The following is a 27,310-nucleotide window of genomic DNA, read 5'->3' as shown; positions in this document are numbered from 1 at the left end:
AGAAATTACTGGCTTTCAGGTTAGGCTCTTTTTTAAGTGAAGAAAAAAAAAAATCTAAAACCGCTTTGTATCCATGTTTTACAAATTTAAAGAGGTGCCTGCTGGGGAAAAAAAAGCAGCCAACTGACAAACTACACAAAAAGGGACAAATTAACTCTAAAAAAATGAGCAGTAGGGAACCAGGCCAAGCAGTATAAATCATGCTTCCCAATGCAAATCTCACAGCCACATCTTCATCCACACGCAAGATGACTTGCTCCTCTCTGCAGAGGAAGAAAGTCGCCGTCTCAGCCCATAGCTCACGGCCAGAGTAAATAGGGATGCGCTGCCAGGTCTGCCTGTATAAATCTCAACACCTGCACACACTCGCCCATCCAGATGGAGATAAATGAGCACACATTCCCCCACCCAGGCAGCTAGGCAGACAGACAGACAGCTCAGCCCATTTACCAGCTCAAGGGCATTTCACAGAGACCCTGCACAGGGAGGAAAGGAAAAGGGACACCTGGGAGGGGAAAGGGAAGGCTATAACCATCACACTGCTCAGGGCTGCAAGACTGCCCAAGGATGAGCTTTTACCCAGTTTTTTGCTTGAAGGATATGTAACCCTAATAATTTGCATTCACACTGTGGGCACAGGCACCATCCCGTGGGGCTGATCAGCATGGGCAGGAAAGCCTGGGAGGGTGGGCACCAGCAAGACCAGAAACCCTTCAAATCTGCCCCAGAAAGCTGATGTGGCCCCACAACATGGCCCCAGGTTACACAGCACGGGCTGAGCCTGTGCTGTCACCTCTCTGCAAGCGGATCAGCCCCAGAGGGCAATTTTAAGCTCGGACACCTTTCTTAACATATTTGCAATGTTGGGAGCCTGGCAGAGCACAGAAGAAGCCCCAGACACTCACTGCCTTCGGCATCAATCTGGGCTGTGAGCATGTCCCCACCTAGCACCACTTGGCCAGGAACAACCCAGACAGTGAAGGTGAAATCCTTGGTCTCACCGATGCTTCACAGATGGTGATCCCCTATAAGGCTGGGTCAGCACATTTGGGTCAAACCAAGCTACATAAAGGAAGCATTTTGTTTTATGGTGACCCAGAGCTGTTATTCAACTCAAACCAAACCAGATTTTTTCATTCCTGGTTAATAAATACATGTAAAAAATTATTTTATCTCTCTTTAGGTCAACTCAAAGTGAAAACACCATTCCAAAATGAGCCACTTTTCAAGAATTCCCTCCTTTCTCTTTGTCTCTGAAGAGTCTACACAGCAAACCTGACCTTATCTTGGTCTCAAACTTCATTTTTCACTTATGTGCCAAAATCCTCCTCAGCAATATTCTTATGGACTTCCCCAGGGCCAACAATTCCGAGGGCCTCTGAGCCCCCCAGGGTCAGCAAGCCTTGTGCTCCCTGGGGAGGTGGGGATGCAGGACCTGCTCCATGGCAGCACATCGGGCTGCAGCAGGACACAGAGGACAGCACCAGGAACGGGCAGCCCTGGCTTACAGCCTGCACATATCCATTAGCAACATCCTCGCTGCTAATTGGGATGCAATTCCCATCATTGCACCCTGAGGACAGTTTGGATCCTAACCAAGAAACCCATTCTATTCAGCATGGGCTTAAATTCAGGCATATTAAAGACACACCTCAAGTCAAGTACGAGCTGTTTGCTGTACAAAACAGCAGCAGATTTAAGCATGTGTTTTGGCACAGCCCTGAACCAGAGTTGTAGTGTTCAGAATTCAAATCCTCATGTTGGAAAATTCCATCTTCCACAAAACCAGGGGTCTGCTGACCTGAGAGTTTCACAGGGGGATTTAAGAGTCTGCGGGTGTCAGTGCAGTGCCCACAAATGACACGGGCAGCTCGCCCACAGGTCTTCCTCTGAGCACCACGGTGCACACCCCGCTCCAAACCCCACCGAACATCCCAGGAATTTGGTAACCTGCCAGGCAGAAGTCCTGTGACTCAGCCGGTGCCTTACCTTGCAGCATGGCAGAGGTGGTGTAGTAGTTAAACGGGACCTTCTTCACCACATATGCATCCGTGTCCAGTGAGGAGAGCTTGTCCCCCACCAGTACAGACTTCCCTGTGCCAGCATTGCCCACCAGCATCACCGGGCGCTGGTGCTCCAGGAGCCTATCCATGAAGTACCGCACACGGACTGTCTCTGTGGTGGGCACCAGGCAAGCCTGAGAGGGGCATAACAAGCAAGTAAGTGTCCCCATCCCTGCCACAACCCCACAGTCATTTTCTGGGGACAAGTAAATTTGGGAGAGCCAGGAATGAGTAGTGTAACCCCAGTTTCTAGATTGCACTAGGAAGGGAACGATACGCTGCTGCCAACCACTAAAATCAAACTGTCTGTACAGATGAAACCTTGACAGCTGGATGCTGGGAGCAGCATCTGGATCTCCCCACAAACACACATTTTGCTAAAATGGTAACAATTTTTACAAGTCATTTGATCACTGTGGCACTTCCAAAAGGAAAGAAAAGCGTAGCTGGCAAATGCAATTCACTACCTGCAGAAACTCATTTTTTGTCCAAATCACAAAAACAACTCTACTTTCAGCCACATAGAATGATGACATGGTGTCTCAGGGGCTTTGTCACTACATTGTCTCACATCCCGCTTCTCTCTGCAGGCCAAATGCACCCTGGGCACACCAGCTCCTGGGTCACTGGGGTGGCTCTGAGCCTGCCCCTCATGTACACCACTCATATTTGGAAGATGGATGGAGGATGTGTGTTCACAGTCAAAGCACAGTAAAGAAAGATGGGTAATTTAGTTGTTCCTGATAAAGAATGCCATCCTTATCATGAAGTGCTTGACTTTTAAGGAGACTTCATTGAAATGCCTGCGTACAGTCACTAAAATGCATGTACTCCTCCCAGACGAAAAGCATGCAAGGTTCACATACCTGTAACGGCATTTCTGGATCAAAGTCAAACTGGGGAATAAGTTTAGACCAAGGCTCAAACTTCTTTGTTTCTGGATCGATGTAGAAGTCAAAGACTGTGCCCTGAGAGGGAAACTTGATAGTCTTGAATTCTGCTACCCACCACTTGCTGAACTCCACTCTGTAGTCCACAAGCTGCAAGACAAAAAGTGGAGAAAATATGCTAATCTGGAGAAATTCATTAGTGATGGAGAATGTTATCTATCCCAGTCCACCAGAGTGGGATTAGTCCTTAAAATGTATTCCACAGCATAACGAACTTATCCTTTTTCCTATTATTAAGCGTAATTTTTCATTTTCTTCATTTCTTCTCATCACTCCTATTTATTCACCTAAATAATTCATCCTCTGTGTTGATCACTCTTGGTATGTCTGAGATTAGATAGATGGATCAATTTGAAAAAGAGAAATACGTGCCTATGACTAAACAGACTGCTTGATTGATTCTTGGTGCCTACTCCTTCCAACAGACAAGGACACAACATCCGTCTACATCTGTGGTCATGGTTAGTCAAAGCATGCATATTAAAGCCTTTCCTCATAAATCACACCACTCTATTAATACTTAGTTGTTGTCTTCTGGCCTCTTTTCAAGCCTCAATGTTTTGGAGAAGCAGGATTGCAGACACCAGTGTACCAAAACCCCAGAGAGGGACAGTGCCCCTTTGGCTCTGCCGTGTTTCTGTGCTGCCCTATCACCCTGGAAGCACCCGCTTTCTCGTCTTTCCCCATTATATCTTTTTATGCATGGAGATTTTGGAGCATCTGAATTTTTTCAAGAGCTAGGGTGACAGTTTTGCTTTAGATGCCGGGGTGGGACTTGCAAAATGTGCTTAGTCCCCTCCCCTGCCCCAGGTCTCCTGTATGACACTGGGCCAGTCACTCTGCCTGAACACCTTCCCATGCAGACAATGGGGACTACAGCCTTCTGCCCTGGGGAGAAGTGGGTGGGGGAAGGAGGGGAAAAGTGCTGTTAAAAAGATGTCTGTGAAATACCGGATGCATGATTTAGGCATTTTTAACAGCAGAGTTTCTTCCTGGGACATCTGTGGTTCTCTCCTCCCCATAGCTATTCGACATGCTTTCCCAGGCCAGAAGCCCAGGTGGGACCGCCAACACATTGCCCATACACTGCTCTGCCTCCATCAGGAAACCTGGGTTTGAAGCTGAACTGAACCAAGGGTCCTCTGTAAAGTCTCCTGAGCCGCCATCCATCAAAAGATCAGAGGATTTGAAAAACACATTATTAGTATCCACGATTTTGCAGTCTCATGCTATTCAGAGAGGCAGAATAACTGTAATTCTCCATTCTCCTGTTGTTTTAACTCCTCGGCGCTGGCAGCAGAGTAGCCTGCAGCAGAAGGGGACATGCATCACTGCTAAAAGCTTTCTCACAAGGGTGCCCTTACCCCTGTGCAGGCAAACGGCCTGCAGCTGCATTGTGATGGGCTGCCCGCCCTCCCTAACCGAGCAGTTAAGTGGAGCTGCTCCAGCCCTAGCTCTATTGCCAGAACGGTGTTGAACTCAAACTGCTTCCTTAATAAAAGCCCCATATGGATTTCCGCTAATTTCAGAGCCTGGAAATGGCAAATCTATCATCTGTTTTTATACAGGGGCCCCACTACCCACCAACAAGCGCAGGGTAGCAGGAAGCCTTCCAGACTGTTTTTCCTGACATTTCGGCAGCAAAAGGTCAGCACGAAGGGCACCTTCAATGGAGAGCAATAAACAGACTTTATATTGGATCATTTTTCATCAGACTTCCCCTCGCTTGGACTGCTGTATCCTCGCACGCTCATCTCTGACATTTACAGAGCATCACAAGCAGCAATGCACAGTCCAGTCTCAAAGTCAAACCTCCCAGAGGGATGCTGTGCCCGTGCAGCACAGCTCCTCCTGCAACCCGCACAGCAGCCCAGCAAGAGCACACTGCGCCAAGGCCACCGCTCCCTGGGGAGCCAGGCAGACAGCAGGCAGCAAAGCCTGCGACGCCAGGGACTGACTCTGCTATGGCACAGGGAACGCAGCGCCCATCTGCCACACGACCGCACTCCAGCCGACTTGCTCGAGGAGCTATAAGCTCCTATAATTAGACAGCAGCTTGTATTGCTGAAGCAAGGACAAGCAGTGCTTCCCAGGCTTTATTGTGGGGTTTTTTTTAAGTCACCCTGCACTGACAACACTAAGGCAGAGTATTTCCCTGCTGGCACATGGGAAATGGAGGGTTAAGTCCTCCACAAGGACTGAGAGAGCTGGTCTCACACAGGTCATTCAATGGCCACAAGGCATGATGGCATCAGGTGAGCACCAAGCTGAGCCTGAGCTGTTTTGTTTATCACTTCCCAAAGCATCTGCTCCTTGGCACAAACCAAATACGAAGCACCAAGCAGACGTTGATCTCTCATTGAGGCATATGGAAAGAACACAAAGAGACCCCAGTAAGCACTGGAGCAGCCTCTGAGAATGGCGGTGCCGCCACCTGAGCTGGGGAAGCATCTCTGGTGTCAGGTCCAGGGAGAGACCTCCCACATGCTCCAGACAACACAGAGCTTGACATAAGTCCACTAGAGAGCAGATACGGATCTCTGAGGCCTTGACAGCAGTGCCCTGTCACTGGGTATACCCACACATCAGGACGACATGCTTTAGGCCTGAGGATGAGGTGTATCCTCTGAGCAGGAGATGCAACCATCTAACAGGGATGGGGCAGAACCAGAGCAAGCAGATCCAGCGGATGCCCAACGTAATTCCACCCGCAGGCTTTGCACTACTCACAGTGCTCCCTGTGCCGCTTGCTGAAAACCTGGTACTCAAAATCTAGGCCTTCAGGTGCCACACACGCTCTTAGACCCCTCTACAAGTGCCTCAGGTTTCTCCTGCCTGCCTCTGAACCAGTCATGTTAAAAATCTCCAGCTTGTACAGACGTCAATCTGGAAACAGCAATGCCAACAGACGGTGGAAAGCTGTCCTGCAAGCGTGGGCACAAAGCCATGGAACAGAGCCAAGGGTGGCCCCAACGTCAGCAGCACTGGCAGCAGGGATTTGACACGCAGCCCGCGGTCTTCTTGTCCATTATTACTGTTAACAGTTGGAAGTTGTAAAACAGCAGCAGCTTTTCCAATTACTTGGAAATCATGAGACAGCCCTGCTGCGCCGAGCTGAGCCATGAGGCCAGGAAACGGGGTAGAACGGGGCACTGGGGTGAAAGGAAATGCCCATTTCTCCTCTCCTGTGCACATGACATCGGCACAACCCTGCTTCCCCCAGGCATGTCTGGGAAAGATCCTTCCCAAGATCCCTGTTGTTCACATGCTCCAGCTCCCACCAAAGCAGCTGTGTTTCAGCCCAGCTGGAAATGTCTGTGCTTCTCCCATGTTTAAGGGCCAGGACCTGAAGAGGGGCCTGAAAACATGCAGTATCAAATGCCGACCTTGAGAAAACTCAGTCTTATAATAATATCACCATACAAGAGATCACACCCACCTTGTCTAATGGAAAATTCAGAGGCTGACAGCTGCAATTAATCCATAGGATAATAGGATAGATGTACTGTGGGAAGCAGCATGGAGGGTAGTGCCCTGTCTTCCCCTGCCTCTTGGACATGAATGTACTTTGAACGTCAGAGACACCACTAGTGAACCACAGCCTGATTAATCCTCCTGGCCCAAGAAGATCTTGGTGTCTAGATTGTGCCCTCCAGCACTACAGTCTTGGGTATGGACATCCATCCACCAGCAGCTTCACTGAGCCCAGCAGCTCATGCCAGAGACCACCAAACAGCTGGATGCCTGGAGGGCAGTTCAAGCTGAGTGCCTACAACCATCAGCCTCAACCTCGTCAGCATGCTCCCAGCAAAGGGTATTTCAAAGAGCAGAGCCACTGACTACTTCCACTTAAGTGGAAGCACACAATCCCCAAAGCCCATCCTGCCCTGCTGACCACCCCTCTTTCTTATGTACTTCTATCAGAAATTGAGGACGGACAATTCTTGACATCCACCTATGTTTAATAAAAGTCAGTAGTACAAAGCACCGGCTGGTTTGTCTTACATAGTGCAACATCTACCTGTGCAGTCGGATGGCTGAAAGACTGCTCCACTGATATATTCATTTGATAAGTCAGTCTTAACTTGATCACATTATGCACTTCCACAGGCATCTATAAATTAACCTGTTTCTCCCCAGTGAAATGTGTCTGCATAAGCAAACATCCCTCCACCTTTATCACTTGACCTCTCAGCCATTCTCCTCTGGTGTTACACCCCGGATAACGAGGTCTTTTGCAAAAGGAAATGTTGCATTCAGCTTTCTAGTTTATTATCACCTATACAAAAGTCCCAGGAAAACAGCATTACTGATACAGCACTATGTTTTGGAAAGTATAACAAAAGAAAAAAAGAAAAAAGAAAAAAAAGGCCTGTGTAAAAGGTGCTGAAGTGGCATCTTCCTTCTTACCTGGTCTTGAAACATTGATCCACCAAAGGCCCAGACAGCAGCAAAGACAAAGTAAAGTTCATAAAGCTCCTTGGGACAGTCGGGAGGTGTGTTCTCCTCTGTCAGGAGGCATTCAAGGAGGTAGCACAACATCTGAACCATACTCTGCTCAGGAATGGGAATAATCTTCTTAAATCTAAGGGACAGAAATTGAAAGCACGGGAAATATAATTGGGTACAGCAACACAGTCAGTCACAACCCAGGAAGGCAAGCCTAGAAATGCTTTTTCAGAATATTAGCATTTTACTTGTCAGCAGTGCGTGTCTTATTCCCGGGTACAGCAATAAAGAGAACACCCATTCTCTCCCTCGGACCTGCTGGCACCGGCACATATACAAGTAATAACAGTAATCAGAAGTTTCAAGCATTTTAAAACTTTGATCCTCTTGAAAGAAGTAAAATGGAAGACTTGCTAAAGGCAATGATTTCCTGTGAACACGATGAGTTCAAAAGCGGTCAAATAGAGGAGTAATAAAATAAAACCTTTCATCTTGCCATTTTACATTCATTTAAGCTACACTTACAGAATTCCAAACTAATATTGTAGCAGCACTGAAGTCCTCCATAAAGTAATTATAGCTATTTGAAAGGTCGATTCTACAATTTCTGAATTAAGCAAGCTATCAAAATACTCAGCTCAGGGCTGCCTGCAGCTAATCCCGTGGATTTCACAGTCTGACACAACGTTCAGTAAATAGAGTGGGAAATGTCCAATGGACTTTGCTGCCAACAGCTACAACCAGCTTGGTCACCCAGGGAGCAGCTCCCTAGTAAGATGCTTAACTCCTACTTCCAAAGGCCACTGCTTTCACTAATGCAGCCCCTTCGGACACATCCCCATTGTGGTTGACAACTCTCATGCTCAATTGTACACTGATTTTTTTATTTTTTTTTTTTTTAATGAAAATGCAACTATGGGAAGCAAGCAGAGGATAGGAGAAGCTCCCTTACTTAAGTTTGTTGGGACTCTACTTTGGCCAGTCCTCACCACAGTATCAGTAAGAGAGCTGTCTCCCATGATGATAAGCAAGAACCACATGACTTCTCTGTGGGCATTGCTTTGAAGCTAACTCAAGCCAAGGAGCACCAGGGCCCTTCCAAATATCCAATTTCTTCATGTTCATTGGATTGGTATCCATCCATGAAACATGCCCACGCTGGATGCCAACACAGACTGACTTAATTTTGTTCAAATGCATCAGGAAAGAAATTCAAGAGAGAACTGCCTGTAGAGCAATCCTACCTGCTCCTACAAACACCAACTTCCTTCTCATCACCAAGGGGCAGAAAAATAAGTGGGGAGAGGATGAAAGAGGATCTGTTCTCTCCACCTTCCACGCTGCGTATAGAAAACTTCCCTTCAGAAGTAGTCTGAAATCTGCTCTACTGAAAAATAACTTGTGGAGTGACACATCAGGAGACTGAAAAGACTTTCTCTTTAGGATCTCCTGGATTTACTTTCCAAGAGATACAGAACTGGTACAAGAAGTACAGGAACAATCAAATCAAAATCCGATGAAAACCAGATCTGACCAACACAGGATGAGCAGGAGTGTCAGCTCCCCCACCTCTCCCTGTTGTTTCTCTGAGCTTAAGCCAATGATGCTCAGGACTCTCAGGGGCGAGGAGGAAACCAGCCAGCCGTGCCACATGTAGCACAACCCCAGCACAGCACAGCTGGTCTGGAAAGCGGCGAGTGTCCCCCTGCCCTTGCCAGCGGAGATACACTCACTCTTCAGATGGTACCTTGTTCTGAGGGTGTCCAGGCAAATCGGCAGGTACTTATCAAACAAAATGGTCAGGTTGGCTCTTTCGGACTGGATCTCTCGCCTGTCAATCCAGCTGCTCACCGGGGGATTCCAGCCCAGATCCGATGGGTTGATATACAGGATCCCTTTAGGCCCAGGATAAGAGAGAACATATAGTAAGGACGCAGCAGAGACTATTCCTTTTCTCCAGCAGAATTTCTCAGCTACTTTCACACAGCTAAAACCCTGTGAAATACACCCGGGTGCCCCATTGCCTGCCCCATTGCCTACCCCCTTCTCCTGCCCCACTGTAGAGTAGAAACCTTAACAGTGAAGAGACTTAACTCAGGCAACCAGGACACATTTCATGACCCTGCCCCAAATTCAGAACACAAGTCATGTTATTGCTCTGGGCCCCATTTCCCCATGTGTAGAAGTAGGAGACACCTTCATTCACTCCTCCCATACTTCATGCACTCCTCCAGGAGATCAGGAGCTGTTTGGGATAGGGACTGTCCCTCTCCTCATCAAGTCCATACAGGGTTTTGCACAACAGGAGCAGTCTCTCGGTGATGCTGAAGCCACGATCACCCATCAACAGTCAGAGAGCTCTGGGTAAATCTCCAAGATGATGACAGCTCCCCATATGGATTTGGGGTCAGAATCCTCAGTTTGTCCATGTGCTTCAGGAACCTACCCTACCCCATCCACCAAAGGCAGCTGTGATCCCAGGTTAGGAACTTTCAAGAGGGACCAAGTTGGCCAACAAAAGACTGGTTAATGGCACTAGATCCTACCTGGTCCATGCAAAATCCCAGTGTGAAGCTCAGGCCAGGACTCACCCGCTCTGGACACAGTCGCTGGGGTGGCTGTCCGCAGGTGGCTGATCTCAAAGACCAGCCGCATCGTCGGGTTCAGAGGGATTCTCTCATTGCTTGCCAGGGTCAGCACCTGCATGTGGCAGTCAGACAGACAGACAGACGAAGGCCTCCCCCAGGAATAGGAATGAAAAGCATTCAGCACTTTGCACTAAAAAGTTTGGCTGCTGTCAGCCCAGTTCCTCGAGGCAAAGCAGCTGATTTCTAAAAGGTAGTAGAATGATCCTTCTCTCTTCCACAACCCAGAATCAACAGCACTCCCTTAGGGTGGGGAAAAAAGGTGTAGGATTATGACCCCACTCTATTTTTAAAGAGACTGAAGTTACAATCAGGGCATTTGTGGTTACTCATCAGCCTGACTCTCCAGGAAAGGGAAACCCCAATGAAAACATGCTTTGAGCTATTTCTCCCATGCATCATTTTCTTTATGCAATATTGTTTGCTATATCTGAAGAAACACAACTGCATTATTCTAGAAGGTGTTATTTCAGCATCTGCACTTCTCCTAGGCTGAATAACAACACGCAGTCAAGGAATACCTGCTTCTTTAACTTATATTCATTACCTTATTATCATCCATCACAGTATTAAGAGATTCAATCCACATTGGATCAATATCTCCATCTAGTACCATCCACTTGGGACCGTCATGTGCGATGTTGGCCAGCTCTCGCATTATTGATGAAAACAGTCCTGGGAGGGTGACAGGAATATGTTTATGAACACTGAAGTTGCCACCTGCTCTAACAGTTTTCTCTAGTAACTTACTAAAAATTATCCCAATTAATGCTTTCCTCGTAAGCATTCAAAACTCTATGCATCTGTACATAAATATTACTATAACACTATATGGGTCTAGTCTGCTTTGAAGAAAAAAGACATTATCAGTTACCACCACTGAAAAGGACTGCAGACCTACACACGAGCTTCATTCCCACCGAGAATCATAAGGGATAAGAAAAGTGAAGAGCAGATACTCAGTGGCAAAAGAAGGTATGAATTACACAATGCAGAGAAAACCATCTGAATATGCCTTGGAAATTCTTATGAATGTTTTTTTGTGGCTCAAAGTATATCAGGGAAATCAAGATGCATTAAATGCTGGGTCATGGCTTTAGTGAGATTGAGGGGAGAACAAGTACAGAATGACATTGAATGACAGAACAAAATGTCAGTAAAATCAAGGAGACAGAGAGGATACAGTGTCTCGAGGGGAGTAAATAATGAATGTTAAGAAGAGCAAGAAGGCTGGGAATAGAGCAGCAGTACTGCAGAGCAAATGAAAACTCCACAAAACTATCGCTCTCCTCTACATGTGAAAATACCTAGGGAGACACTGGTCTTCATGAAAAAACATCAGGCAAACATTAAAAAAAAGCCTCTCTTCTGGTGAATTGTGACAAGCACACTTTTTTTTCTCCAGGACAAGCTATTGCTTTGTGATTCAGGTCAGGAACAGCTAGTGGCATTATATGACTGAAGAAAAAGTTTGTGCACAACAATGCAGGACAGCTCACCTGAAACAGCTATCCGATTCTGAGATCAGGTCAAAAAAACCCCCAATTCACTGGCTCTGCCTCGGATCAGTTCCTCACATGTTGGACACATGCCTTGGAAACTGCTCCAACATCATTAGTATCAGAAATAGCTACTGTCTCTGAGCATCAATGCTTCCCTCATATACACCATGACAGCGGTGGAGAGAAAAGTGCCTCTCTCCTAACTTTGTGCATCCACACCACAGAGTGGTCTTGGGATTTAAAAGAAGAGTTTGGTTCTACAAAGGACACTTTTAGGATTCCCTTCTGGGGCCTTTTACCACCTAACATGTATAACCTTTTCAACTCCTGATAATGAAAGGAGTGACAGGATGAAAACGGGAAGAGGAAAAGAAGGGGCTTATCCGTAAGGGAACACATCATCTCTTGTTAGGCTGTGGTGAAGATTGCCTTGATGGACTTTGACAACAAGAAACAAAATTTCCAGCAATGGTTAATGCAGAAAACATTTGCCTTGAAACCTCAGGGAGGAGTCCTGTAAGTTCCCTTGAAATATTACAGGCTAGAAACCGCTGGACAGCCACCTGTAAAATGTCCCTCCTGCTGTTCAGTGCCACCCACAGTCCTTGATCTGCAGTCACTGCTGCAGCCAGTCTGCAGAGTTCAGGCTGTATCCCACACTTCCCCCTGTCACTTTGATTTAGGGTCTGTAATTACAATTAAAAAGAAATTAACCCTGGCACTGGAGCAAAGCAGGGGGTCAGGAGGGGTCCATGGCGGGGGGCCAGGGGAAGTGGGTGGCAGCTCATATCCTGGCGGACTTCTGACCAAAGATGATTTATAGCAACATCTTCCCTTACCTCCCCCACACCTCCCAAACCAGCCACACACGTAAATCAAAGCTGCCTTTACGTATTAGTCACAACTGAACATTTTCACTCCAGATTTCTGTAATCTTTCAGCAAGCTTTAAATGCTCATCTTATTTTCCTCAGGAGCAATCAGGATCAACAGACTGGCAAATGCTGGTGTACTACAGAGATGGGGCAGCAATATTAAGTGGAAAAACATCACTTTAAGGCTGCTGCATGTGTGCTACCAGCTATGGAAACCTAGGGATGGCACATTTTGGGGGGCCTCAGTGCACACCATAGGGCAGGAGGGAACTCTCTTCCGTCACCAGTTCAGCCAACCCCAAAAAACTGCCTGCCCCATTTAGGAACTTGTAAGTGTTGGTATTAATGGACATGATAATTATTCTTATAGCAAGAGGATAAAGCAAGTCTATGCTATACTTCCCATCTGAAGATCAAAAAGCTAAAACATCCTGTGTATCCTTTCAACAACAAACTCTCACGTGGCTGTGAGCAACAGACAAGCACCTAGGCTTTTAGACCCACATACAAAGAATCAGTCATCCTGCTGCTTCTCAGGAAGTTCATTAAAAATATGTTTCTTTACAAATTCAGGCATAAAAAGACATTTACCATCCTTCCATTCTCTTGTTGCTGGGTTAATGATGCCAAAAAGTTCATCATTGGTGACTGCCTTGGGGTTGAGGTCTGTCCAGACAGGACGTCGCTTCATTATCTGGTAAGTCTTGTTCAGAGATCTCATCACCTGAGACTTGCCTGTGCCTGCGTTACCCACCACGAAGACAGAGTGCCGGACTGTCAGCAGCTCCTCCAGCTGCACCACCTGAGAAAAAACACTCCCAAATTTTAGACAAAAATGCCAAACTGAAGTTCAGATCTACAAAACAGCTCCCATTGGGCCTCTTCTTTAGAAAGATGTGACCCAGAAACACAAATGGATTTGACATTGGTTTTGGTCTACCCACTCTAATCACGATGGGTGAAATCCTCAGCCTGCAGACAAACTTCCAGCACTATTTACATCTGACAGCCATCAGCCAATGAGGCTCTACTCTCCAGGGGCCACACTTTCATGAGCCTACAAGAGTTAGTCCCTTTGTAAACTCAGGAACCAGGCCAGTACTGGCTTTAGGGGCAGGTGCAACTGCGTCAGGTCCAGCAGAGCTGATCCAGTCCTCCATCAAGGTCTGCCTGCAAGGGGAATATTGTGCAGAGCCTTCTTTGAAGAAGCAAAGATGGTTGAGAAAACCCAAATGATCTGGTGCTGGTGTAGGTACAACAGAAGATCGCTTGGTCTTACTTTGAGCACAAAGTTGTCCTCAGCCTGCAGCCGGAGGTCCAGCACAGCCTGCCTCACAAATGACTCAAAATTCAGGTCACGCTTCCGAGGCACATCCAGCGCAGGGAAAAGATCCCCAATCAGCCCCATAAACACTGGCACATCATCGGTCACAATCTTGGGGATGTTAAAGTCACGAAGTGAGCGCATCAGAACCTGATCTTCGGGTCGCTCTGGGTCATCTCGTTTGAGGGAACCGGCAACAACTAGCACTGACTTGATTGCACGCAAGCCCCAGTCATAGTGATCCTGCATGGGGGGGAAAAAAAGAAAGAGGGATGAGTTTATGCTTAGACAGTACACCACCATGCAGGGGTAAGAACCAGAAGCTCTAAACTGCCAGATAAGTCAGCAATGGAAATACATCCAAATCTATTATTTGCATTGTGGCCAGAGACCTCCACCAGCCTGAGTTACCTGATTTCCATTTCAGTAGGTGAGATTCCCATCAGGGACAATATTAAAGAGTCAAATAATTCAGCTGTTCATACCATTACCTGGGCTCTGAGTTGGCAGTAAGACAGCAGTAGGACTTGCACTCTGGAGACCTAAGTAATTTGTTTCACCTAAATCATAAAGCAGCTAAAGTAAGGCCAGCCAGACCCCTGGATCTGCAGGAGATACCAAGGTGAAAGATTTGTTAGTCCATTATGAGGCCCCAAATACCCAAGTTTCTCCATTCTGCCCATCACAAGAATACCAGGCATGTTTTGTCCCAGAGGCAGTCCACCAAACAGGGGCCAGTAAGCACATTGCTGCAAAAGAACCACAAAGAGGCATGACAGGAACTCTCAAGCCAACAAGCAACTCTTTATATTTCTGCTCTGTTAAGACCCTCCAGAGCACAGCTCAACAGCTGACTGCTTTGTGTGGGAGGCCACAGCTTCCACCAAGACCTCCAAGACACCGCACAAAGTTTCTGTGACAAGGCATCTCCCACCCAGCCTCATGGTGGCACAGCCAAGATCAGGTTTTACATCTGGAGTCCTGATTCAACTCTTCTCTGGACCCAGCTTTGATCTATGCAAATGATGACAAGGAAAAATCTGATTAATTAGAGCTTTGCACTGGAAGTGACCCTACTTTGTCAACACCTGACACGACAGAGAACTGTTAGGCTGAACTCAGAGAAGGACACACATCATAAACCCCTTGCAGGCAGGAGAATCAATAGGAACTAAGAGACTGGAAAGCAAAGGGTCACTCGATACTACCCCAAACATGGTGTCATTTGAGCCCATTGAAAAATCCCTCCCATTAATGCAGCTGGTCGAGTGCTTTTGTCCCTGCAGATCCTCCAGTAAAGCACTTTGAAAATTTCATTGCCCTGATGAGCACAAACCATCTCTTCTCCCAGCAGCTAGTGCAAATGCAGTCATTAAATAAAAGCTGTGAAGCTTTAGCCATGAAGGTGAGTGGCAGAGTGCCATGTTCCTGCTGATTTTGGAGATCAACAGGCTTCATTGTAACTGCAGCCCCAGAAGCAGGCTCACCTGCTTGGACAGGAGCTCTTTGCAGAGTTGGTACAGGGTAATGAACTTCCTGGCTAACACCCGGGCCTCGATGAATCCCTCAGCCACCAACATAATTTCACAGATCAGCTCAAAGTCTGGCACAACCATCGCACAGGGCCTAAAAAGACAAGCAAGAAAAGATTGCAGAACACGTATTTCTTGACTACAGGTCTTAGGGCCAGCGGACTTGTGGCTTTATCTTCCAGGTCTTCTCCAGTGAGCCAGGTCACACACTGCCTTTCCCATCGCAAGGGACAAAGCTCCTTCGCCCTGACTGTGCATTCCCAGACCGAGGCTTGCTGTACAAGGCTGAAACTATCCGCAAGTCTCAGATGCAAGTGAATTCCCCAAGGAAATGAAGTCAAGCCTGGATATTCCAAAAGACAATTTATGCCAGTCTTATAATACAGGTCACAAACCTTGACCTGCACTCACCTGAAGAGAGCTTTTAAATTCTCAGGTAGCTCAGTTCGCCCTGCATAACCAGGGTTCATGGTGATGAAAATGCCTACTGAGGGAATTAAGTTAATGTCTTCTCCAAGAAAACTGAAGGATTTCTTCTTTTCCCGTATTGCATCCTGCACACTCTTCACCTAGAAACAAAGACAGTGTTATAGTATTGGTGTTCAGTTATGGAAAACACACCAGACAGCAGTGCTGCCTTCCTTACACTTGGCTCCATGATGACTGGGGCTTATCACTGTTTTGTTTTGGGTTTTTATTGACTATATAAAGCTTTATACGCTGTTTGGAGTAAATCTGTATGGCAATATCAATCTCCCATCATAATCTAAATCTGACAAAGCAGAAAAGAGAGCTGAAGAGACTGGGCAGCCAAACTGCAAAGAAGTTGCAAGAATTTGCCCTGTTGCTCTGTAAGACAATGCTCACAATGTTGAGGAAGAGCAGCTCAGAAGAAGGAAATGCCTCCAAAGCTGCCTGCATCTCACCTTGGCTTTTGACATCACCTGTGGGACACTTCTCAGCACATCTCACAGCAAAAACACCACCAAAGGCTAAATCATCACTTTGAACTTCCCAACCTAGCAGGAGGCTAGATAACTGAGATGAGATGCAGGGCTGTCCAGGCATCCACAACACAGCCAACACCCAAATGCAGTCCCAAGAGTCTGCCCCAATACAGGCCCCTGATTCCCTCCACCCATCTTCACCTCTCCCCACACACCACTGCTCTTCATGACAGCCCAAAACCCTCCTGTGCCTGCTCTGTTCCTTGATTAGGCCCAGAAAAGGAGCAGCATTTCCCAATAAACTTAGCCTCAGCTCAATTGCAAACTGATCGCTTGATATTGCTATGAAAGATTTTGGGACATCAGATGCTTAATTTAAAACCAAAACCACAAGGCAGAAGCTGTAAGACCTCCCCTGACACCTTCACTCACTAATATTGTATTGGCTTTTATATTTGCCTGATTGCAGCTTTGTTCTTCTCATTCCTCACCTTCCAAAGAGAGCAAGTTTATTAAAGCTAGATCACCTTCTTGCAAACAGCAGTTCAGCGAAGGAGAAATCTCTCTGTATTCACTACTCTAACCTTACTGCTGTTTGCCATCTTAAAGTTAAGCAATTAATCGAATTTTTCTCTGTAAGGAACCATATCGACATTAGCTGCATGACTAAGACAGCCAATTAAACATCGCCATGGTTACACTCTTAATAGCAGCCAGGAGACATGATGATGGAATGACAGCCGTGCTGCTTTCTTCAGATGCTGCGCTCCAGCCAGGAGCGAGGGAATCATTAGCAGTTGAGTCATATCTGGGCTTCTTTTGTTCAGCTTCCCTTTTTATTTTAAGATCCTCAAAGACTTTTTTCAATGACAACTTTAAACTAGAACCTGACGGAAGAGAAATTGAGAGGGAACGATACATAAACTCCTGTACCCGCCTGGGGCTTCTTTGGGACATCGCATAAAGTACCAATTATGAGTGAGAGAGAGATGAGAAGAGTGAGGAGTTCATGGAGGGGTTCAGAACAATGTCTTTGACTGAAACATTTACAAAAGTGTAGAAACTTCTGGGTTCTACATCTTTCGTTCTGCAATACCAAGCCCAAAAGGGGGTCTAGGAAGAATTCAGCACTTCAGTCAGACACTGGGATCCTAAAACCTGCACTCAGCTGACACTTGGGTCCAGAAGAACTTAGATACTTTGGCACCTCAGTTTTCAGCACTGAAGTCCCCCAAGGCTCAAAACTTTCAGTTCTGCCCATGCCAGAGTTGTCTCAGTCTGGACAGTGCAGTTGAGCACCCTCCCTCCACTCAAACTCCCCTGCTAGCTGGATTTACCTGGCATTTTCAGAGGATACCAATGAGATTTAGGATCTGGACAACATCCAGACACAGCTCTCCTTCAAAGCAAGGGCCAGAAGCGGTAGCAGAGCCTGCTCTCATCCTGCTGCCCTGTGGTTATACCTGGGCTGCCCAAGATTTCAGCCCCTGCCAGAAGGGATTCACACCCGCAGTACTTACCCTGGGTGCCCCCTCACCACCCACTGGGCAGGCGTGAGCAGGGTACGGAGCCCCTCTCCTCCTGCAATCCTTTCCCCTGTGTAAAATATTTCCAGATTTCCTCATGAGCCAGTAAGAGGAAGGGAAGGAAGAGGCAAATTATATATAGGAGGAGGCAGATTATATATAAGCACAAGAGAACAGGACTCTCTAGCCTGATGGGGAGGGCAGTCTCCAGCCTTTCTCCAAGGGCTGCTGCTGTGCTTCATATGGGACTCACCAATAAAATGCACTGAACAGTTCAACTACGGAGGAGATGAGAAATCATTTTACAGGGGAAACACCTATGCATAGCTGGGCACAGCTCAAATAGCTCTCTCCTAGGTTCAATCCCATGCTGTCGGGGTAACCTAGGCAAGCACGTAAGCAAGGGCTGCAGATCTGCTGCAGGTTCCAGTTATCAAGTGTCACCCAGCTGACACCGGCTTTCAGGAGCACTGTGCTGCACCCACAGGGCTGCATGCATTCCTCCTAGGAATTATACCACTCAGCCGGGAATACCCTCCAAAGCCATTTCAAAGAGCTCTCTTTATAGACACTGGAATTAAATCTACAGCCACATGAAAAGAGAAGGAAGGAAAGAAGACTGCACAGTCTTGGTGACAGGTAAGCGTTAAGAAAATTAATTTTGAATGTTTTCCTATTTGTTGAATATGACCCACAACCTGTGCCTGACTGGAGGCAATAAGCAACACCCAACAGTCCAGCAGGCCATGGATCTGCCCCAGACACCACCCTTCCCCTCCATGAAAATTTTTCCCTACATGGCAAGCTGAGTAGCCATAATTCAAGGCAGCTCTCCTCCCTAAAATGATATGCTGCAATTATCTCACACCATATTAATGACATGAGTGTCTTCCTCAGGAGGAACAGGTACAGAGCCACAGTGTATACTGATCTGGGAAAAGATGCTGTAAAGAATTGCCTCAACAGAAATGCTGTAACTGGGCAAAGAAAAGAAGTGACAAAAACGTTTGCAGCACATTACTGCTACATATTGTCAGCGCTGTGATATTCGTGTGATTAATCTTGGGATATAATCCCTCACCTGCCTACACAGGGAACTGAAACCAGAAACATGTACTTTCCCTATTTATCCCTCCTCTAAAGGCTGCAGCATGGCTCTGCCTTGTTTGTATTTATTTACGCGTGTTTCTCCACTTACCTGTACAGCAACCACAGAAAGGACCTCAACTGAGATCCTGTTAAATTCATCAAAACAGCCCCAGGCTCCTGTCTGGGCAAGGCCTTTGTAAATATTCCCACAAGACTGAAAAAAAATTACAAGAGTGAAATCACAAATGGAATCAGCTCCAGCAAAAAATGGATTTTATTTCCCAGCCTGTTTATTTATAGCAATTTACAGTCTATTGTGGGTATTTAGAAAAGTGCATGGAAACAGCAGGCACAACTCAATTATAATATTTATAGCTCTGCACAGTTTGCCACTTGATTTGCTAATTGCACTTTCTCGATATATCTGTGCATTAGTTTCATTTAAAGGTCACCTGTGCTGAATTACTGACAGCCCCACTTCCTGGGAGAGCCCATAAGCTGAATAAAATATGATCTGAGGCTACCAAAATCACTGTACTGTGCCAGACCAGCAGAGAGCAGGACTCTGCCTAACAATTCAGCGTTCTGCAGTGGTGAAGGCTCAGCACATTTTGGCCTTATTCTGGGAGAGGATCCTCAGAAAACCAGGACAGGTCCCTTCCCATGCCAGGGCCTGTCAGCCTGCGAGCACGCCAAGAAGAAATGACCAGGGTCAAAGTAGCAGCACAGCCTCGGTCTCAACTGAACAGGCCAAAAGTTTTGAAGCATTTCACATGGAATCTAACTCCAGAATGGAAGGGAAAGGCGTAACGAGGCAGAGAGCACTGTTCAAGTCTCTGCCTCCTGAAGAACCTTGTGCAAGTCTTAGAGAAGAAAAGGGAGGAGGAGAAAAAGGTGCTTAGCAGAAAGGAACGTAGCAGGGATTTGAGGAGAGGTGATGGATCAAAGAGATCTCAGCTGGATTACTCTCATCCTTCAGGTTTCATTGGGCCCCGTGCATCCCCAGCCCCACACGACAGCACTGCGGCCGAGGTGGGAGTAGTACCTTGTAGTCCATCTGCTCGGAGCAGTTAAACACATACACCATGATGCCCAGGGCTCGCCCCAAATCTTTTGTAGTCTCCGTCTTGCCAGTACCTGCAGGGCCCGCAGGTGCTCCGCTCATGGTCAGGTGCAGCGACTGGGTCAGGGTGATGTAACATCTTTTGCAGTGAAGGATGAAGAAAAAAGGAAAGATACTGAGACTTGGTCCAACAGGTCACTGTTTGGCTGCAGAAAAATGGCACTAGGGCAATGCACTCAGGAGACCCTATCTTCTGAAAAGCTGTACATCAGCAGGGTGCATATCTAAGCTAAAGTCCTCTTGGGCATTAATTACCACTTCTGCCCAGCTGTGTTTTCTCCAAGAGATACTTGTCTTCCACCGGGCTCTGCTCAACCTCTTCACATCCAGGTTGTACTTTCTTTGGATCCTCATACCACTCATTGATATTGGACATGTCCCAGATAGTACGAGAAAAGGTCTACTTTTCTGAAAGACCTTCCTCTTGCTTCCCAGTGCTCCTCCCAGTGCCCAGCCCAAAGGATCCCATTCCCCATTAACTGACAGAAACCTGCTCAGATGGCCTATGAATGATCCCACTCAATGCTGCAGCAAGCCCCAAAGCTTCTCCATCATGCTGATGATGGACACCAGGGAGGTGTCCACATGTGGGTGTCTATACTCCCTGTATAAGCCACAGAGCTGTAGTCAATATGGCCAACAAAACCTGATAATGCATGGAGGCTTGGATCAGCTGACTAACACGGGTGACTAGAGACAAGTGAGATGCTCCTGGTTACTGAAGTGTCACACAGAGTGGAAAGATATGACAAGGGGTCCACAGGAGACTTGCACGCTTCAGGACTGGCAGCTGGAAGCCAGGTGGGACAATGCAGAGCATCTCAAGTCACCCTAGGCGTCCCCATTGAGACAAGTGAATGAAGTGGTAGGTGTCTACTTCTACACCCACAAGTGAGTGTCTTACTCAGCGAGCTGAATCCCACCCCGGGATCTCAGGCACAGATACCCCAGAGGGTAACACCATCAAATCACAAACCAGGTGAGAGAGCTCTGTCACTGGATTGCTGGGACACAGAGGAAGAACAAGAGGGATGTGGGTGTCCAAACTAAATCCATCTTTGGTTGGCAGCTGTTTCTCTAATTGCGTGGCAAAGCCCAGCTATGATGGTGTTTCCCGGGGACTTACCTGTCGGTCAGTGGAGTGATCACAAGCCGAGGGGTATTGCCAAGGTATTCATAGGAGTACAGAAACTGGGCATCACAGATGTTGGCAAAGCAGTGTCGTTCCTCATCCGACCATCTGTGCCGGAGCTGTGACAGCCAAATGAACGCCTGGGCGTTGTCCACCTGCAACGCACCCACAAGCACCATCACGGGAAGGCCAGGGATGCCAGGCACACACAGCTCAGGTGACAAAATAGTGACTGCAGTGAAGTTTTCATTGGGCATGGACTGGTCCTCACTGCAAAGGCAGGTGTGGTGAGGAAGGTCACCTCCCTATAATGTGGTGAGAAATGTCACCTCCCCACCTCCCATCAGTAGAAGGTAGGAACCAAATTAGTAACCACATTGGTCGGAGAGGAAAAAGTGAATGCCCAAGAGAAAGAGCAGCACAAAGAGACTCCTGAAGAGGAGATTTAAGAAGCAGCAAGCCGTGAAGAGGCTCTGATAATGCAAACAGAGTGAGAGAAGGAGCAGAGACTGTCTAGACAAGCAAGGGGCCACAGACAGCACCAGGGAAACAGGCTGGGGACAGGGGGGCAGGGATAGCCATGGCCAGCACTCTCTGCACAACCAGCAGGCAGGCCCAGCAGATGGACTACTTCACCACAAACTGGGCCAAGGCACCACCAAGCCCAGCTGGGCCTTGAAGCCAAAAACCCTGCGAGCAGCGTGGCTGCCTCCGAGAGGACACAGATGAGGGTAAAGCCACAACCCAGCACACTCAGGGCACCTTCCCACCCACCTGCAGGGCTGCACACTTGACACAGTGTCAAGGACAGGGGAGTGGTGTGGGAGCGGTGTGCAGGACAAAGGACTCCCAACACAGTCCCTGTGGCCCCACACCAGACTAAGGAGGCTACAAAAAGCCCAAATGTTATTTCTTAATTTCTAAAGACATAACTGAGACTTCATCCAGCAGCCTCCCAACACAACGCCATCATCCACCAACATGTGCCTTGGCAACAGGACACAGGGCCACACTGTCACTCCTGGTGTGAATGTGGCAAGTACAAGCCCCTTGGTGTTGCATGGCTGTGATACAGGACAGCACTGCAGGCTTACGGTGCCTTTCTGCCTCCTTACCGGAAACATTGTAGAAGTAAATTTAGTCGTGTTATCTCCCACTGAGACAGGCAGTGATCTGAATGGCCTGTGGTTAGTCTATCAGTCCTGTAACCCCTGCTCCAACACCCAGCACAGGACCACGTTGAGCTGCGAACACAAACCTTCTGCGCTATCATCTTTGCCACCACGTCCCGAGCATGCACATCAATGGTGCATATAGTCATGATTTTCTGCCTGTCACCCTTGGAGAGCTGCCCAATCAGCATGGTAACGAGGGTGTTCAGCTGGGTCACTTGCTTCTTGTGATATTCCTTCATCGCATTCTCGTAGCCTTCCTCCACCCTGGCGAAGGCAATCCCAACCTCGGTTGTCCACCAGATTTGGGTGCAGGAAAGAGCCACCTAGGGAAATGGGCTGGCTCAGTATCAGGAAAAACACCAGAGCTTCTTTACGTTCAAGAGTGTCTGATCCACAGGGAGATCAAGGATGAAGTATCCGTGACATGAAATTAAGGATTTTTTCATACAGTCGTCACAGCAGAGAGGACCACAGGGATCTGCCCCATGACATTCATTTAAAACATCATATCAGCGGTAGACACATTTAGCAGCTACTTATTAGTAAATCAGCACCTTTCACATGCCTGGCACAGCAGAGAAGGAAGAGCTGGAGCCCATGAGGCTGTCAAAGGTGCATCTGAGGGGCTCTTTTCTCTCATCAGGCCTCACCACTTTGTTTTTCTGCTGCACCTCTCTCTCCTCTGGGTGTATAGACTTCCCATCACCCATGGGGTGCAGCAGGCACTGCCCAAGTCCCCGAGCTCTTTAAGCCAGCCAAGAGCATATCATCCCTGGAGCCCCAATCAGAGCATGTTGCTCAGCCTGGGAACTCCATCAGGAGATTGCCAGGATAAAGGACAACTCATCCTTCCTCCCTCCTGGACAGCACAGCGGAGGCCAGAAACATTCCCATCCACAGCTAGAGGCCATTACTGAAAGAAGGGAAGGGCAGGACTGACGGGGAAGCCAAGAGCTGCCTTTCCCACATGCCAGCCTGAGTGGAGATGAAGAGCAGAGGCAGATACCTGGGCAGGATAGTCAAAGAGCCATTGTTCCCTCGGCTTCTCCTCGTAAGCCATGACGGCTTCTGTCATCTCATCTCTCACAGTAGCCCTCATGCTGTCTAGTACATGATTCAGCCAGACCTCAACCTGGAGAAAAGATTAAATCACAGTAACACATCTGCTCTTCTTAAGCACCTGTGGTAATTACTGAAGATAGGAATGGGAAAAGCATCTCAACTCTTGAGTTAAACAAGCCTCACAGCCTCCTTCAGACTGGGTGGATTTAGCCAATTCTGGTACTGCAGGATTAGCAACTATTTCCAGACACCAAGAATACAAGGCAGATTTTTCTTGAACTCCAGCTATAGGAGAAACCAAAACGTACTCTCTCTACTGATGAGTAATTTGGTTCAGTGCGTTCCACCTCCAGACCATGACAGAATCACTCATGGGAGGGACTTGGGCACAATCTGCCAGCAGCAAGAGGAAGCTGCTGCCAAACTTGGGAACACAATTCCTGCTGAATTTAGTATTTCCGAAGTCCTCACTGAGAAGATAGTTTAAATGCAGCAAGCTCCATCGCCGGGGAGCTCAGTAGCTGGTAGTACGTACTTTAGCTTCCTCTAATAGTCCATAGAGAAAGGTGCAACTACAGGGACAGATAAGCTGAGCACTAGCTTGATTCTTACATTTTGTACTTATCCTATGAAAGAAGAAAGATTTGGAAATCAGGAGGAAACGCCTTCTCTTTCAAAAGATACCCACACAGAGATACTATGGAATAGCTTAGTCTATTTTCAATCCTCATCCCCTTCCTTACCAAGGATATTTGTAACGAGCTGTAAGACTAACCTTCAAAACGTGAGAAAAATTCTAATAAAAAAACCTAGTTAGAAAAAGGCCACAGCTCTTTCTCCCAGAGTGGACTATGACACCTATGCCCCACCTTAGTAAGGACCTATCCAGAGTGGGACCAAGGACTCTGGCATAAGGAGGAATTAGATTACACACTACCTCTTCCAGCCTTTCTCACGCATAAAGGAAGAGTAGTGAAGCTCTATGGTGTCTTAGCAACAGATGCCCACACAAGGGGCAGGAGAGCAGACTCCACTGGACAGTTTTGATAGACAAGGTCTTCCCTCTCACCTGCCCGCTGCAGTCACAGGGTTCACTGAAGCTGACATATTCTTCCTCTCTACTGTACATTCCCAGGCCAACCTTGGTTGGCTTTTGCTCAGAGTCCAGCTGGAATTTCATCTTGGCCACATTGTCAAAGAGTTTGGAAAGATGACGTTGCACCTGCAAAAGGAATTGTATAAAAAAAGCAACTGAGACAGGACAAGCAGAATGGAGATCACCATACATGTCAGAGGCATAATCATGTTCACAAAGCGTGATCTTGGACATCTTGGTAGCACCACACCTTGGTAGCACACTCGTACATGGCCAGGATACTGCCAACGCAAGCATCTTGCTCTCTCTCCCAGTACTTCCACCTACTTCTACATCATTTAGAAAATAGACATGCCTTCATAGATTGTATTTCTCCACTGGGAAATCTTCCATACAGGGCAAAAGCACAGAAAACATTCAAGCATTGTATGACCTCCTAGCCCAAATTTCCCTACATGTAGTGATGAGAGGTCTCTAGCCATTGCTCCACCTCATCCTATTCTCAGCTCACTGTGGAGTTTTCTTCACTATGAACCTTCCTGTTTTTTCACTACTAGAAATCAATTCTGTGCCAATGAGAAGTCCTGAATTCTCCTCCATGGAGAAGACAGACCTTTATTTCTGCCCAAGACCCATGATAAACAGCTCAACTGCCCATGCCTCCTACGAAACACCCATCTTGACCAAAAGCGCTCTTACAAAAGGAAAAGAATAATTCAGTCCTTTCCTGTTCACACCCAGCTGAGTTTGAAAAGCCAGCAGGGAGATGCTAGCATCACTGCTGCAGGCTCTCAACATCGGCACCTTCCTGCTGGGAGCTGAGCAGGTCACCAATGCTCCAGATCACTACATAACACACAAATACATCACTGCGTGTCACATACCACTCCAAACAAAGGCAGCCTTCTCCCAGGACTGACATTCCCATGACAAGGGTCAGGTCACAAAGCAGTCCCAGACAGGAGCTGCCTCTCTCAACGACAGCCAGAGACAGGGGGTGGACAGACTCCCATGGGTGGGATGAGAAATGAGAACAGCCCATGATGCATGGTGCTCTAATGCTTTCACAGAAAGACAGGTGGACTTGTCCATTTAATTCTGACTCACTGACTCGCAAAGGATTACAACACTCCTTCTCTCAAGCTATCCTGCAGGTGGATATAGCTCAGTGGTCTTCTTATGCACATTCAAGCAGGGCCAAATCCTGGAAGGTGCTAAGTACCTCTGAGAAGCAAAAGGCACTCAGCACCCCGCCTGGTAAGTATATCTCCTTTCAAATCTTAAGTAAACCATAGAAACCTTTTCTTATGTCTAGAAGTTTCTGCTGACAAATCCCCACTGTCCATTCCCAGACCCTGGCCAGTCTGCAGGGCTTCAGACATACCCCAGCACTTAGTGCAATCCTGCTGCCAGAGCCCTGAGCCCACCTGAATCTGCACAAGTTCAATACCCAGTTCAAGAAGATAATATCATTGTGTATTTAACCCTCCTTTAGGAATGATCAGACTTTGCAACTACAGCGGAAAGGCTGAGACCATATCCATGTATGAGCCTACTTGACATTTACTTTGATTTTACTGCAAATAGTTTTGAATAACAGAAAACACCAGGAGTTTCTTCTTACTCCGCAGAGCATTTCAACACAGTATCTTTTCTTTGCGTCCTGTGTTTTTTTTCTCTCCATTTTAAGTATCAATCAACTATGTATTTATGATACTCTGTGGGCTGAAACCACCCAGCAGCAGAAACAGATATGAGCAGTGTTAAAGTTTAGAGGCAAACAACAGCATTTCCAAATGCACATGCAAACCTGCTCCATTCATGTGCTCACTTGAACAATGAAAATGATGAAAAGCTTAAAGAGGGTGAGGTTACTCGCTACTGAAAGATGGAATAAGGAATTCATTCCTTATCCAACACTCTCCATTTGCTGTGAACATTTTCATTGGTTGTACATACCAACCTCAGGATAAATGATGCATCCCAAACAACACTAGCCAGAGCACAGCTTTGCCAGGCAAAGTGGCCAAGGTTTCCTGACTGCAACACCTGTAGCATTAATAATCAACCCTAACGCTGCTATGCTCTGTATGGAAAAACATCTTCAGGACTGAATCCTCTGAACTCTGGGAGATAGGAAGTGTCTGTGCTCCTCTGGGCAATGGGGGGAAGAGCACAGTGAAGCCATTTCCTAAAACAGGAAGGTTACTACAAGTTCCTCCACAGGATGATCCAGCAATCCACCAAAGTCAACAGGTGGAATGGTATACTTGGTGTGACTTCCCCATGCCTGGCATTCAGGCACTGTCCCTAGAAACCCAGCCTGGAGACGAGAAACCTTCTCAGTCAGATGGCACAGAAGCCCAGGGCAGGAGGTGAGATGCCCAGCCTGGCCCCTGAGCTGCACAGGGGTGGATGGCAACCCAAGAGATCTACTTGCTTGCCTTGGCCATAGCCACTGTCTGACTACCAGCTGTCTTACCTCTTTCAGGTTGTGCTCTTCTCTCCCCCTATAATCAGGACATCCCAAAGGCCTTTGTACGGGGGAAGGAAGAAGTGGCTGACTAGCAAATGCTTCTTCTGCCTAAAAAAAGGGAACTCTCCAAGCCATCAGTTGTCAACATTTCCACATTTGAATGCCCAGTCTGTGGCTCTTTCAACAGCAAATGCTGTTTGGTGACATCCCAGGTTGGGGATCCAAGGTCAGCAACAAGTTTTGGCTGAGATCCTCAAGAAAAGATGGTTTCCTCCAAGCTCACTGTATCCCAGCAGAAACAAAACCACTGTGTTTATCGTATCAGAAACATAGCTCTGCCCTGTG

General features: G+C 47.3%; 1 protein-coding gene across 3 annotated transcripts in view; it reads right to left on the bottom strand.

Moving 5' to 3' along the window:
* Positions 1-27,310, bottom strand: part of DNAH9 (dynein axonemal heavy chain 9) — a 210,907-nt gene that overhangs the window by 143,530 nt on the left and 40,067 nt on the right. For 2 of the 3 annotated variants that reach the window (XM_041123817.1, XM_030015631.1), the window contains 16 exons: positions 24,463-24,615; positions 23,338-23,463; positions 22,415-22,654; positions 21,151-21,311; positions 19,947-20,103; positions 19,011-19,115; positions 15,751-15,908; positions 15,295-15,433; positions 13,763-14,050; positions 13,075-13,285; positions 10,655-10,782; positions 10,054-10,162; positions 9,210-9,357; positions 7,424-7,598; positions 2,930-3,103; positions 1,990-2,197 (listed from right to left, as the gene is read on the bottom strand). In XM_041123817.1, coding sequence (XP_040979751.1) covers positions 1,990-2,197; positions 2,930-3,103; positions 7,424-7,598; positions 9,210-9,357; positions 10,054-10,162; positions 10,655-10,782; positions 13,075-13,285; positions 13,763-14,050; positions 15,295-15,433; positions 15,751-15,908; positions 19,011-19,115; positions 19,947-20,103; positions 21,151-21,311; positions 22,415-22,654; positions 23,338-23,463; positions 24,463-24,615 — 2,680 coding nt within the window. The remainder of the gene's footprint in view (positions 1-1,989; positions 2,198-2,929; positions 3,104-7,423; positions 7,599-9,209; positions 9,358-10,053; positions 10,163-10,654; positions 10,783-13,074; positions 13,286-13,762; positions 14,051-15,294; positions 15,434-15,750; positions 15,909-19,010; positions 19,116-19,946; positions 20,104-21,150; positions 21,312-22,414; positions 22,655-23,337; positions 23,464-24,462; positions 24,616-27,310) is intronic. The other variant, XM_030015630.1, reaches the window with a different exon arrangement.

This window comes from Aquila chrysaetos, chromosome 5, assembly GCF_900496995.4.
Source record: "Aquila chrysaetos chrysaetos chromosome 5, bAquChr1.4, whole genome shotgun sequence".
Classification (NCBI taxonomy): domain Eukaryota; kingdom Metazoa; phylum Chordata; class Aves; order Accipitriformes; family Accipitridae; genus Aquila; species Aquila chrysaetos.
Note: the sequence above shows the minus strand (reverse complement) of the source record. Positions and strands in the feature narration are given on the sequence as shown.